Source organism: Microtus oregoni, unplaced genomic scaffold (assembly GCF_018167655.1).
Source record: "Microtus oregoni isolate MIOR12 unplaced genomic scaffold, Mior012 000012F_ref0000307, whole genome shotgun sequence".
Lineage (NCBI taxonomy): Eukaryota > Metazoa > Chordata > Mammalia > Rodentia > Cricetidae > Microtus > Microtus oregoni.
In genome coordinates this window covers 51528428-51540653 of record NW_024543071.1, presented here as the reverse complement: position 1 = coordinate 51540653, position 12226 = coordinate 51528428, and the positions used below count along the sequence as shown (strand labels likewise).

At 49.9% G+C, this 12226-nt stretch overlaps 1 protein-coding gene across 1 annotated transcript; it reads right to left on the bottom strand.

The window, feature by feature from the left end:
• Positions 1-1016: 1016 nt before the first annotated feature.
• Positions 1017-11101, bottom strand: Cdc42ep2 (CDC42 effector protein 2). The gene is made up of 2 exons (XM_041661660.1): positions 11041-11101; positions 1017-3375 (listed from the first exon to the last, which is right to left on the bottom strand). Exon 2 carries the CDS (start codon positions 3049-3051, stop codon positions 2407-2409), a length of 645 nt encoding a protein of 214 aa, XP_041517594.1. The 5' UTR covers positions 3052-3375; positions 11041-11101; the 3' UTR covers positions 1017-2406.
• Between the last annotated feature and the right edge of the window lie 1125 nt (positions 11102-12226).

The following is a 12226-nucleotide window of genomic DNA, read 5'->3' as shown; positions in this document are numbered from 1 at the left end:
TTTTTTTTAATTTTTAAAATTCGTTTTGTTTGCAGGTATGCACCACATGTGTGCTTGGTGCCGGGGGAGGCCAGAAGAAGAGCATCAGATCTAGAACTGAAGTCACAATGATTGTGAACTGCCCTGTGGGCTCTGGGAATTGACCTGGCCCTCTGGAAGAGCAGCCAATTCTCTTAACATCTGAGCCATATTTCTAGTCCCCTCTAATTTTTTTTGTTTGTTTTTTAGAGACAGGGTTTCTCTGTAGCTTTGGAGCCTGTCCTGGAACTAGCTCTTGTAGACCAGGCTGGCCTCGAACTCACAGAGATCCGCCCGCCTCTGCCTCCTGAGTGCTTGGATTAAAGGCATGTGCCACCATAGCCCGGCCTGTAATTTTTAAAACTATATTGTACCCATGGTTGCCAAATTCATGATTATAGAACCCATGATGCACAGGGTTGATTGTATATTGCATCTCTCTTTTTGTTAGAAAACGTGAAGTCTGATTATCACACCCACTCCCAAATACAGAATTTCTGTCTATTCCTGTGTCCATTCTCTTACTGGTTCATCTCAATCTTTTGCAATGTAAGAACCATGTTATAGCATTAACTGAAGGGCAAAGATGTAGCTCAGCTGGTAGAGTGCCAAGCTAGCATGCAAGAAGTCCTCGGTTTAATCCACATAAACTGAACCCAGGTCCTCTATAAGAACAGCCAGTACTTTAATCCCAGCCTTTAATCCCAGCACTTGGGAGACAGAGGCAGGTGGATCTCTGTGAGTTTGAGATCAGCCTGGTCTACAAGAGCTAGTTCCAGGACATACAGGCTCCAAAGCTACAGAGAAACCCTTTCTCGAAAAACCAAAAAAAAAAAAAACAAAAAAAAAAACCCCAAAAACCAACATTTTCTTTCTTTTTTTCTTTCCTTCCCTCCCTCCCTTCCTTCCTTCCTTCCTTCCCTCCCTCCCTCCTTCCTTCCTTTCTTTGTTTCTGTTTCTCTAGCTTTGGACCCTTCCTGAAACTTGCCCTGTAGGCCAGGCTGGCCTCCAACTCACAAAGATCCATCCACCTACCTCTGCCTCCCAAGTTCTGGGATTAAAGGCGCTGTGCACCACCACTGTGTGGCACAAGCAACATTCTTATCTACTGAGCTATCTCTCCAGCCCCTTCCAGCCCATCCCTGCCAAACACCTAAATCAATGTCCAGTATCCACCATTGATACTTGGTTTGTGTGGTAGTTAATCTTGGTCAACTTAATAAGGTCAGACTCATCATGGAAACAGGGAGCTGTCTGTGAAGGAGATTTTAGATCTAGTTAATGACAGTGAAAAAAAAACGGACCCCTAAATGTGGGCAGCACCACCCAGTGGACTGGGGTCCCCTAAATGTGGGCGGCACCACCCAATGGGCTGGGGTCCCAGACTGAATAAAAGAGAAAGTGATCAAAGCACCCTCATTCACTGTGTTTCACTTCCTGACTATGGACACAGGTGGCCAGCTGTCTCAAGCTCCTGCTCTCATGATTTCCTCTTCCTGATGGACAGTACTGTACCTGGGACCTGTGAGCCCAGATAACCCTTCCCCGATGCTGTTTTCATCAGACATTTTTTTTTTTTTTGGTTTTTCTAGATAGGGTTTCTCTATAGCTTTAAAGCCTGTCCTGGAACTCCCTTTGTAGACCAGGCTGGCCTCAAACTCACAGAGATCCGCCTGCCTCTGCCTCCCGAGTGCTGGGATTAAAGGCGTGCACCACCACCGCCAGGCTTCATCAGGCATTTTGTCATAGCAACAAAGTAACAATACTGACTATTCTTGCTTCATTTTCACTGTGGGTGCAGACTTAAGCACAACCCCTGAAGGGAGGCCCAGGCTCTATGAAATCTTCTGGGGTGGGACTTTTCTCAAGTGAGCTTGTTTATGGAAACTGGCCCACCTTTGGAAGGAAGCCTGGGATAAGGGGACAGGATGCTCAGCCACCACCAGCAGCATGTTTTGTTGCAACCAGAATCCCCTGGTCATGTGGAGAAGGGATGGGACAGGACACAAGGCATACCATGTCTGGTTACGGACAACGTGCTCCCAGGCCAGGGTACAAAGATGGGTGGGTATCTGATGATGCTGGGGTGGAGGGCAGTGGAAAAGGGGTAGAGTCCATTTCAGCGAGGGAAGTGGGGCTCCAGATGACCTAAGAGGCTCAGGAATGTCTGGGGCAAATCTGACATGGTCCCCTGCGGATGTTGTTAGAGGGAAGCAAAGATGTCCTCTGTCCATTGGGAGGAGGGAAGGAAAGAAAAGGCTCAAAACACAGTCACTGACCAGCACCCACGGGTGGGATCTGGGACGCTGACTCCTAGGTCAGGGCCATGTCCATAGATGTCTCTAGGCGTCACCACAGCCTCGGTGACCTGTCTGGTCAGCAAGGGTCCTATGTGGGGATCTGCACGTGGCCCAGGTCCTGATCCATGATCTGGAGGACATCATCCAGGATAGATGGCCCCAGGTCCACATGCAGAGACAGCAGGGAGCTGGCATGGGACAGGAAAGGCTCTTCAGCCTCTGGCTCTGGGCTCATGCCATTGTGGGGGGAGCTGGCCTCCGGGATCCTCCAGATGTCCACATTTCCTGCCTCCTGCGGGGAGGACTTTGGAGAAGATTGTGGTGACTCCAGGTGCAGGCGAGGAGGCTTAGGTGGAGCCTGGGCTGTGGGCAGGGTGAGAGCCTGGGGACCACCGATGACAGGGAGGGAGATGGCATTTTTGAGCAGAGGTGACAGTCCATCAGGGAGTGGCCGCCCACACACAGTGGCAGTGCGAGTGAACTGGAAGGGAAGGTCGAAGCTGCCATCCTCCTCGGCCTCCTCCACTGCCGTTCCTGGAAGGAGGTGGAACTTGCCCTGCAGGAAGGAGATGTCCCCAAACATGTCATCACCTCCACCACTGCCAATGTGAATAGTGTGACGGAAGTCCCCAAGTGGTGGGCTAATCATGTCTGAGGACAGCAGGTCCCGAAGCTTTTCCTTCTTGCCTTTGCGGCTGCCACGTTTCAGATAAATGGGGACCTTGGTGGACATGGTGACTTCAGCACACAGCCCTGGCTGCTCAGTCCTCAGTACCCTACCAACACCCTCAGCCCAAAACACTGGCTCCAGAGGGCGGTGTTCAGATGTCCACACTTGCCAACACTAAAGATTAGATGGTAAATGTGATCAAAGTTGGCTCAGGGAATTAGAAGTTAGGTTAAAGGCCAATGAAGACAGGGAGTGTGACTATCCCACTTTCTTCTCAAAGGGATGGAAGTCCTTCTGCAGAGCTGCAGGCAGAAAGGTGAGGTCTCAGCAGCAGCGATATGGTTTGTTCTTGTTCTAAGATTCTTTCCTTAGTCGGAGGTTGAGAAGCTGAAATGAAAGAGCACATGAATCAGGGGCGGGAGGACAACACACAAAGCAACTGTCCAGGTGAGGGGCATGCCAATAATTCCAAACACTTAGGAGACACAGATGGAAGGTCAGGAGTTCAAGGACAGCCTAGGCTATGTGAGAACCTGCCTCAAAACACAACAAAAAAGAGCTGGGGATGTAGCTCAGTTATAGTGACTGCCTAGCATGTAGGAAGCCCTGGTTCAGTCCCCAGAACCCCATAAATACATGCATGGATAAATACATGTATGGCGGTACAGCCAGTGTCCTAGCCCTTGAGACAAGAAGTTCAAGGTTATCCCTGGCTACATACCAATTTCTGGCTGTGAAATCAGCCTCAGATTCATAAGGCCCCCATCTCAAAAAATGGAGAAAAACAGCTGGGTGGTGGCGGCGCACGCTTTTAATCCCAACACTCAGGAGGCAGAGGTAAGCAGGTCTCTGTGTTTGAGGCCAGCCTGGTCTACAGAGTGAGTTCCAGGGCAACCAGGACTACACAGAGAAACCCTGTCTTTAAAAACAGAAACACACACACACACACACACACACACACAAAACAAAAAAATGGAGAAAAAAATAAAAGAGGCAGAGGTAGACGAGATGGCAGAGTGGGTGAAAGCGCTCGCTGTACAAACCATCGACCTGTGTTTGGTCTGCAGAACCCACAGCTGGAGAGAACGGAGTCCTGAGAATTGTTCTCTGACCTCCTCAAGCAGCTGTGGCGTGTGTCCATACTCATAAACACAACAATAATAAAACAAACTTTAAAAAGTCAACACATGGGGCTTGGTGGATCACACCTTAATCCTAACTCAAGGAAGGCAGATCTCTGTGACTTTGACGTCAGCCTGGGATATGTAATGAGGGTCTTTTTTTTTTTTTTTTTTGGTTTTTCGAGACAGGATCCTCTGTGTAGTCTTGACTGTCCTGGAACCCTCTCTGCAGACCAGGATGGCCTCAAACTCAGAGATTCAACTATTTCTGCCTCCTGAGAGCGGGGATTAAAGACGTGGGCTAGCCGGGCGGTGGTGGCGCACGCCTTTAATCCCAGCACTCGGGAGGCAGAGGCAGGCGGATCTCTGTGAGTTCGAGGCCAGCCTGGTCTACAAAGGGAGTTCCAGGACAAGCTCTAAAGCTACAGAGAAACCCTGTCTCGAAAAACCAAAAAATAAAAATAAAAAAATAAATAAAGACGTGGGCTACACCACTGCCCCCTCTTTTTTGTTTTTGTGCAGCGTTCCCTGTGTAGCCCTGGTTGATCTAGCACTCACTATGTAAACTAAGTTGATCTGGAACTCAGAGAGATCCACCCACCTTTGCCTTCCGAGTGCTGGGATTAAAAGTGTGCACTACAGCAGCCCTCCCACATCTGAGGAGGAATGGAGACCCTGAATCTTGATGCTAGGTCCTTAGACACCTACAAACTCCAGCGGCGATCTCTCGCTCTACTTACTGCTCCTGCCTGGTATTCACGCTTATCCCTGACCTCCATCAGCTATGCTCTGCCACACAAGAAGTGCCCCATTGGGTGTGAGTCTCACCACTGGTCTCAACTCCCTACTCAACTGAGGATGGAGAGCTTTGAAACGGCCTCTCCCACCCAGGCCTGGTTCAGTGCTGGGAACACAGGCATCCAGCCAGCAGCTGAATGACCAATGCCTCATAATCAGCCACTTCCCACTTGGAGGTTTCCCTTTCCTCCTCCCTCAGGTCAGAAGCAGAGGTTGAGTCTGGAGTTCCTGTCAGACCTTCCTCCCAGTCCCTCCTCCCAGCCCCAGCACAGAGAGATGAGGCAGGGTATATAATACTTTTTGGAGTGGTATTCTTCTGAGAGCTTTGCAAACATGTTATCAAAACCCTCCTATGATCCCCATTTGAACATTAAAACTCGGGGCTGCCACTGCCACGTAGCTCCTGGCAGAGTGCATGCATAGCAGGAGAAACATACTGAAACAAATGAGAAAGATCAGACACAGCTGGATGCTTGCAGAAAGCAAGATACTACAGAAAGAGACAAACAAAATGTGGAAACGTTCAAAAGGACGCCGCTAAGTTTTTCAGATTTATTTACGTATGTGAGAGTTGACTGTGAGTATGTGAGTGCGCCGTGGGCAAGGCTGGTGTCTGCAGCGGTAAAAGGGAACATCAGATGCCTACAACTGGAGTTAGAGTTGGTTGTGAGCTGCCGTGTGGGTGCTGGGAACCCAACCTCTGCAAAAGCAACAAGTGTTTAATCACTGAGCCATCTCTCGAGCCTGAGAGGGTACCATTTATTAAAAGCATGGACTACCAATGCCCCTGCCATCCACACTCCATATATGCCAGCCTGTTTAGGATTCTCTCTTAACATGAGAAATGAGAAAGAATCAGGTCGTCATACTGGTCAGAAGAGTGGTGGTATGTGGTGCCTGCTTTGGAGGGAAAAGTGTCCCCAGCAGATGACCTATAGCTTTGCCCATTGGCATACTAAAGTACACATGGACAATCTACATGTGTGTGAAGGGGTGTTGGCCTAAATGCCAGGGATGTTATAATTTCAGGCTGACTTTTCCTCTCTTGTTCAGACATTTTTTGGGGGGGACTGAGTCTCACCTTGTCTGGCCTGGAACTCAGAGAGATTTGTCTGTATTTGTCTTCTGAGTGTTGGGACTGAAGGTAAGTGGCAGATTCTTAAAAAAAAAATCATGCATTAATGAATACACAAACACATATAGGTAAAATACTTATATACATAAAAACTCTTAAGAAAAAGCTGAGTGGTGGTAGTACACACCTTTAAATCTCAGCACTCGGGAGGCAGAGGCAGACAGCTCTCTGAGGCCAGCCTGGTCTACAAGAGAATTTCGGGATGACCTGGGCTGCACAGAAGAACCCTGTCTCTAAAAGCACAAACCGTCATCCTCGCACAGAGGCAGCACAGCCACCTCTGTGTTGTTCTGATTTAGCATGTGCTGTTACAGTGAGCACTTTTCCAGTTTTATAAAAATGCAGTTTTTCTTTTTTTGAGGTGCTGTCTAAAAACACAACACAAATAATAAAACCCCAAGAAACAGAGCTGTACTCAGCCATCAGTTTCTCACTAAGCCTGGGTTATTTCTCCGGCCAGGGAAACAGAACAATCTTTAAGATAGGAAAAAGGCACCCTGTGCAGGCGCAACACTGGTTTAACAAGGCAGGAAGCAGAAGCAGAGCAGGTGCACCCGTTCACTGTATACCCTCCAGTCCCTTGGTGGGGTTGCTGGGTGGAGGGCCTGACTCATTTGACTCCAAATGCAGAATCCAGTGCAAAAGGCAAGAAATTTGTCTGAAGAGTCCAAGAATAAGAAAATAAAAATGAAGATTCCAAAAATAAGAATGTAGAAATAAATATAAAGTTATAAGTCTAGGAGAATGAGAACAGACTGTCAACAGCTTTCTCAGCAGATCGAGGATCAGTCATTCACAGTGAGCTATTTTCTCAGACGTTTAAGAAGCCTCCATCAGCCTAGGTCATTCCATTTTACAACTGGCTGTTCTATATACAAGGCCGGAGCTTCTGAGAGCAGTGTCTTGGTCATTCTGGATGAACGACAGATATGAACTGAGTTAACCTTTAGGAGACAGAGATACGTAACCTCTGGGTTAGGCACTGTCTCCGTTATGGGAAACTGGCACCATCAAAGGGGAGGCATGGGGCTCCAGTATACACTGCCTGAGGTACCAGAGAGACAGAACCGGACAAACACCTCTAAGAATGAGCTCTGACACTGGAGGATGTGAAGTATGGCAGTCTGAATCTGAGCTTTATCTTGAAATAGTGTGAAAAGGTTTCTGCTATCTTTTAAGTTCCTTGTCTAAGAACCAATTAATTATTAATTAATTTATCATGTAACAAATACATAATAATTAATTATTAATTAATTAATAATTAATTATAATAATTAATTATTAATTAATTTATTATGTATACGATATTCTGTCTACATGTGTGTCTGCAGGCCAGAAGAGGGCACCAGACCTCATTACAGATGGTTGTGAGCCACCATGTGGTTGCGGGAATTGAACTCAGGACCTCTGGAAGAACAATCGGTGCTCTTAACCTCTGAGCCATCTCTCCAGTCCCCTAAGAACCAATTAATTCTAATCTATTAACCTTCTGGTATTACTAGAAGTCGCTTTTCTAATTGCTAAAGACACTGTTTTCTTGTAATTATTGACTCTAGCTGTAATCTACTCTGAAACATATTTCATGATAGCTGCCCATTGACATTAGAACTCACTCCCCTCCTTAGGGTCTACATTGACTGACCCACGGGTAGGGGCAAGACTGTAAAAATCCTTTGTTCAGACCTAATGCTTGGTGCCCTAACTATAAAAGGCTGGTTCAGAAACCAGCCTTTGGCCACAGCCTAACAAACAAGCACCATCTCTGACTGTGGTCTCAGCTACTGATAAGCTTCTGTGCCCAGCAATGTTTTTATTTTTTATTGTTTTATTTTTAAGTTTGCTTCTGGTTTTCCTGGAATCTTGTTTCTGGAATAAAGTTTGCTTCTGGTTTATTAGACTTTGGTGGTCTGTCCCCATCTTTGCGTGATCCCCTTGGAGTCAACATGTCCAAGATCACATTGCAGTCAGCAGCAGGGCCAGGATTAAAGGCAGAGAAGCCTGTCTTCTTCCACTAAGCCTCCTCTAGGCCAGCCCACACCTGAGTAAAGGTGGCACCCCCTGTTTCCTCTGCTTCAGTCTCCATCCTGGGTAGGCTGTGGGTGATCAGGAAGGGCAGGAAGAAGGCAGCCGGATGCAGGCAGGGCAGAGTCCTAACTGCCCCCATCTCAGCACAGGCCCTTGCTCAGGAAACCCCACCCCGTGGCCGGACACCCTAGGCTGAACCATGGAGGCTGGACATCTCTGGCCTCTGAGCACCTGCAGCCAACAGGAGACAAGGGAATGAACTTCATGGTAGATTCCAGCTAATTCTAGAGGAGCTGTCGGAAGAAGACGCACCCCAGGTCTTCGAATTCTGTCACTGGTTTACCCTGTGAGCACACCTGATCTGTCCAGGTTGCTGCTGTGTAGCAATGGGATAACTACTGCTTCCTTTCCACTGAGGGCGACCTGGGCCAACTGGTGAAATCTGCCTAGAGCTTGGGCCAGGTCCTTCCCCCACGCTCACTCCATCACACTAGAGCTCCAAGACAGCTTGGGTGTTTCCACAGCAAACTGGGCGTCCCTGACAGCTGTCTCACTCTGAGCCAGATGTACCCACCCAAATCCAGATGTGAGGAGAACAGAGGCTAAAGGGAAGGGTGGGGCCAGCATCAGCCACTCAGGAGAAAGCTGGGAATAACCACCAGCAATCCTGACTAGAAGATCTAACAACCACAGGAGTGGAGGCTCCAGCCTGCCATGGGGTTCCTCACACTCTAAAGCCACAGTGTGGTAGGTGTCACTGCTATCCTAGATAGCCACCGGAGTGGAGCCTCATCCAACTAGCAAGGAAAGGCACTGGTACCAAGGCTGGCCATGTGGCTTCAAGGCAGTGAACTGGCCCCGTGGTGATATGGATGGGGAACAGGAGAGAAAAACTATCAAGTCTGCAGCTTCCTCTATGTAGTCATATCCCTTGGCTGCCACTTCCCGGACTTGCCAGTGTTCAGAGCTGGAAGGAACTCTGATTGGAGGAAGGCTGCCAGGAGGAGCCTCCTCCAACAACCGGAGGAGCAGATGGGAGCCATCCCAGCTCTGTGGGTTGCCCTGGACAGCAACCCTGGGCCTCCCTCAGAGGAAATAACTTCCTGGAGGCGATCCCCTCTGGCCACGGAGAATATTTAGCCCTGCTCACTCTGGATGTTCCCGGAAATTCCCCTCCCTCCATACACACTTCAGAACTAATGATTTTTCCCCCTCTTTTTGTCACATTCTGTAGACTAGGCTGGCCTCAAACTCGCAGAGATCTGCTTCTGCTTCCCAAGTGCCAGGATTAGAAGTGTGCCACCCAGCTGGGCTTGGTGATGAATGTCTAATTCTAGCACTTGGGAGGCAAAGGCAGGCAGCTCTCTGTGAGTTCGAGGCCAGCTTAGTTTGCATAGTGAATTCCAGGACAGCCAGAGTTTACAAAGGGAGACCCCCTCAAACATCCAAAAAACCAAAAGGAAAAAAAAAAGTGTGCTAGCATGCCCAGCTCCAGACGTGATTTTTGTCCCTACTCTTAAATGCAGTAAAAGTTTTTTATTTGTTTGTTTTCTTTTTTTTTTTCAGACAGGATTTCTCTACAGAACAGGTTGTCCTGGCTGTCCAGGTACTCACTCTGTAGATCAGGCCAGTCGAACTTAGAAATCTGCCTGCCCCTAAGAACTAAAATACTGCCTCTAAAAGACAAGCAAACAAAAAGTTGCATTTGTTGTTATGTGTGTATGTGCATACAAGCTCACACACAAGCTCATATGTACTATGGCGCGTGTGTGTGTGTGTGTGTGTGTGTGTGTGTGTGTGTAGGTCAGAGGGTAACTTTGTGGAGTCATTTCTCTCCTTCCATCTTTACATGTTTCGCAGATGGAACTCATCCCCAAGCTTGCTCAGCAAGCTACTTCCGCTGAGACTTCTTGCCAGGCCAAAAGGAATAGTTTGGAATCTAATTCCACCTGGAACTCTGTAACCTCTCCGGGACTGGACTCACCTTCCTCATCTTTTAAATGGGCTGACCCTTTGCTATACTGGAAACAAGAGGCTCTGCAGAAATAGATGAGTCCACTGTCACCATCAAAGGACATTCAGCAAATATCTGCAGGTCCTTTCTCAAACCCTTCGGCTCTCCTGGGTTGCAACAAGAACAAAAACCGAGCCCTACTCAGCCCCCAGGCGTGGGTTTCCTTTTGCCAGCCCTGACAGGGCTACCTCAGAAGTTGGTTCTCCCGCAGCGGTCTCCCTGGGTCCCAGCGCTGAGAAGCGATAGGACCCGTGGTCGCTAGGTGGCGCGCGCGCCCCCGCTATCGTCCAGCATTCTAGGGTCCCACAGAGCACACCGGCTCCAAGCTGACGCCCATCGCGGAGCTGCGCGCTCCACTACCCGAGGTGTATCACCCATAGGGCTTTTTCTCTGGGTCGCACAGGCAGGCCACGGTGAGGGTGGAAGTGCGAAGACTGGGGGACCTTGTCCCGGTCCCCGAGCTCTGGGAGGGGCCTTGCCTGAGCTTCCCGGCCTGGGCGAGGTCCCAGTGTCTGCTTGGCGTGCCGCCAGGTTTCGGACGTGCAGGCCCCCGCCCTCCAGCGTGTCCGGCTGCTCAACCCTGGCTCGCGTTCCCGCGCCGACCCCTCCAGCTCCCCAGCCAAGCGCTGCCTGGCGCAGCCCAGATCCGTTTCAGTAACATTGCAGCTAAAGATAGGAGGACACCTCACCAGCCGCTAAAAATACGGCCTCCAGCCCAGGCGGGAACACGGGCCGAGGAAGGATGCTCCCTGGTCTCGAGGCTCCAGCATAGAACACTGGTAAAGATAGGAGTTGCAAGACTGACAGCGCAGCGCCCTGAGCGCTGTGGGAGGTCATGGGTAGGGGGCGGGGACCCAGGCGACTGGTAAGGGGCCTGACCTGGACCAGAACCGAGCACCACCCTGGATGGACTCTCCAAGAAGCCACCAGAGGCCTGAGAAACCTCAGTCTAGACTCACCTTGAGGCGCGCGGGCAAAGCCGCAGAGCTGCGCGGCCGGGATAGAGCACCAGGGAGGGCCTGGGAACTTACAATGCGGACCTCAGACCCGAAGCCCCGCCCCCAGCACTAGAAACCAATCCCGAGTGGCCCTTTTCCAGCCCCCTCCCACACATCCCCGCCCACCGCGGCACCACCCAAGTTCTCTGTTCTGCAGACTCCGCCGCAAGATTCCAGAGCCTTAGCCTCCAGGAGCTGGGGCATTCGCCGAGGAGTAGCAGTGGTGGCTACCAGGACGCCAGCTGTGCACGTTGGAGTCAAAACTTTAGGCTAGAAGCACTGGGCCAGCAAAGGCCGGAAGAGCGAATTCTTGAGAAATCTCTGAGCGCCCTTGGTTGGGTTTCCTTGCCGGAAGGATTGTGACCCGGGAGACGTCCGCACGAGTGTGACTCTACCGGAATGAATCGGGCTTTGCAGGCGCCTTCCAAACTTAGCAGCGCTTTGAAGAGTTTGCCTAACCTAGGAGAGAGAGCGATGGAAGGAGGGAGAGAGAAAGATTCGGGGAGGGGGCAGCGCGGAGAAAACCAGAAACAGACAGACCGAGAAAGACAGAGAGAGACTGGGCACGCCTGTGTTTGCTGTCCTGCTAGGTTGTTTCCGACGTGGGTTTGGGCTCCTACAATGATTCGTTCATTTATACAGTCACACAGGATCAGAAACAGTTATTGAAGGGCAGGTTCTAAGGTTGCTGAGACAGACCGAGGAAAACTTGTTATTGCTCCGTTCTGTGAGTAAGTGGAATAACTTCTTTGGGTGTCTACTTGTGGTTAGGGAAGCTGAGAGATGGGGACTCAAGAAATTCAAGGTACAAGGCACAGGGCGATCCCAATCCAGGTGGTTAAGTGCGAAGAGGAGTGAGGCAAAAGAGAAAGGTGGGAAGAGAGGAGCCAGGATGCTTGGCTTCCAGACAGCCACTGAAGAAATGGGATGTGTGTACAGGAGGGGAGGATGCTGGGGTGAGCGAATGTGTCAGCCAAGCCAGGGGGGGGGGGGGGGCATAATGGGAAGGACTATGAGTCATGCATCCTTAAAGATGTCAGTAATCTGGGTTAGGAAATACAGCTCTGAGGGGCTCGGTGTGTTTCCCTGTGTGTTTCCCTGTGTGTTAGTCTCTGTTTAATCACCAGTCACACATGCATGTATGCAT

Bases quoted from the DNA above. Each gene is read 5' to 3' on its own strand.
- Cdc42ep2 (XM_041661660.1), bottom strand. From the start codon at position 3,051: ATGTCCACCAAGGTCCCCATTTATCTGAAACGTGGCAGCCGCAAAGGC.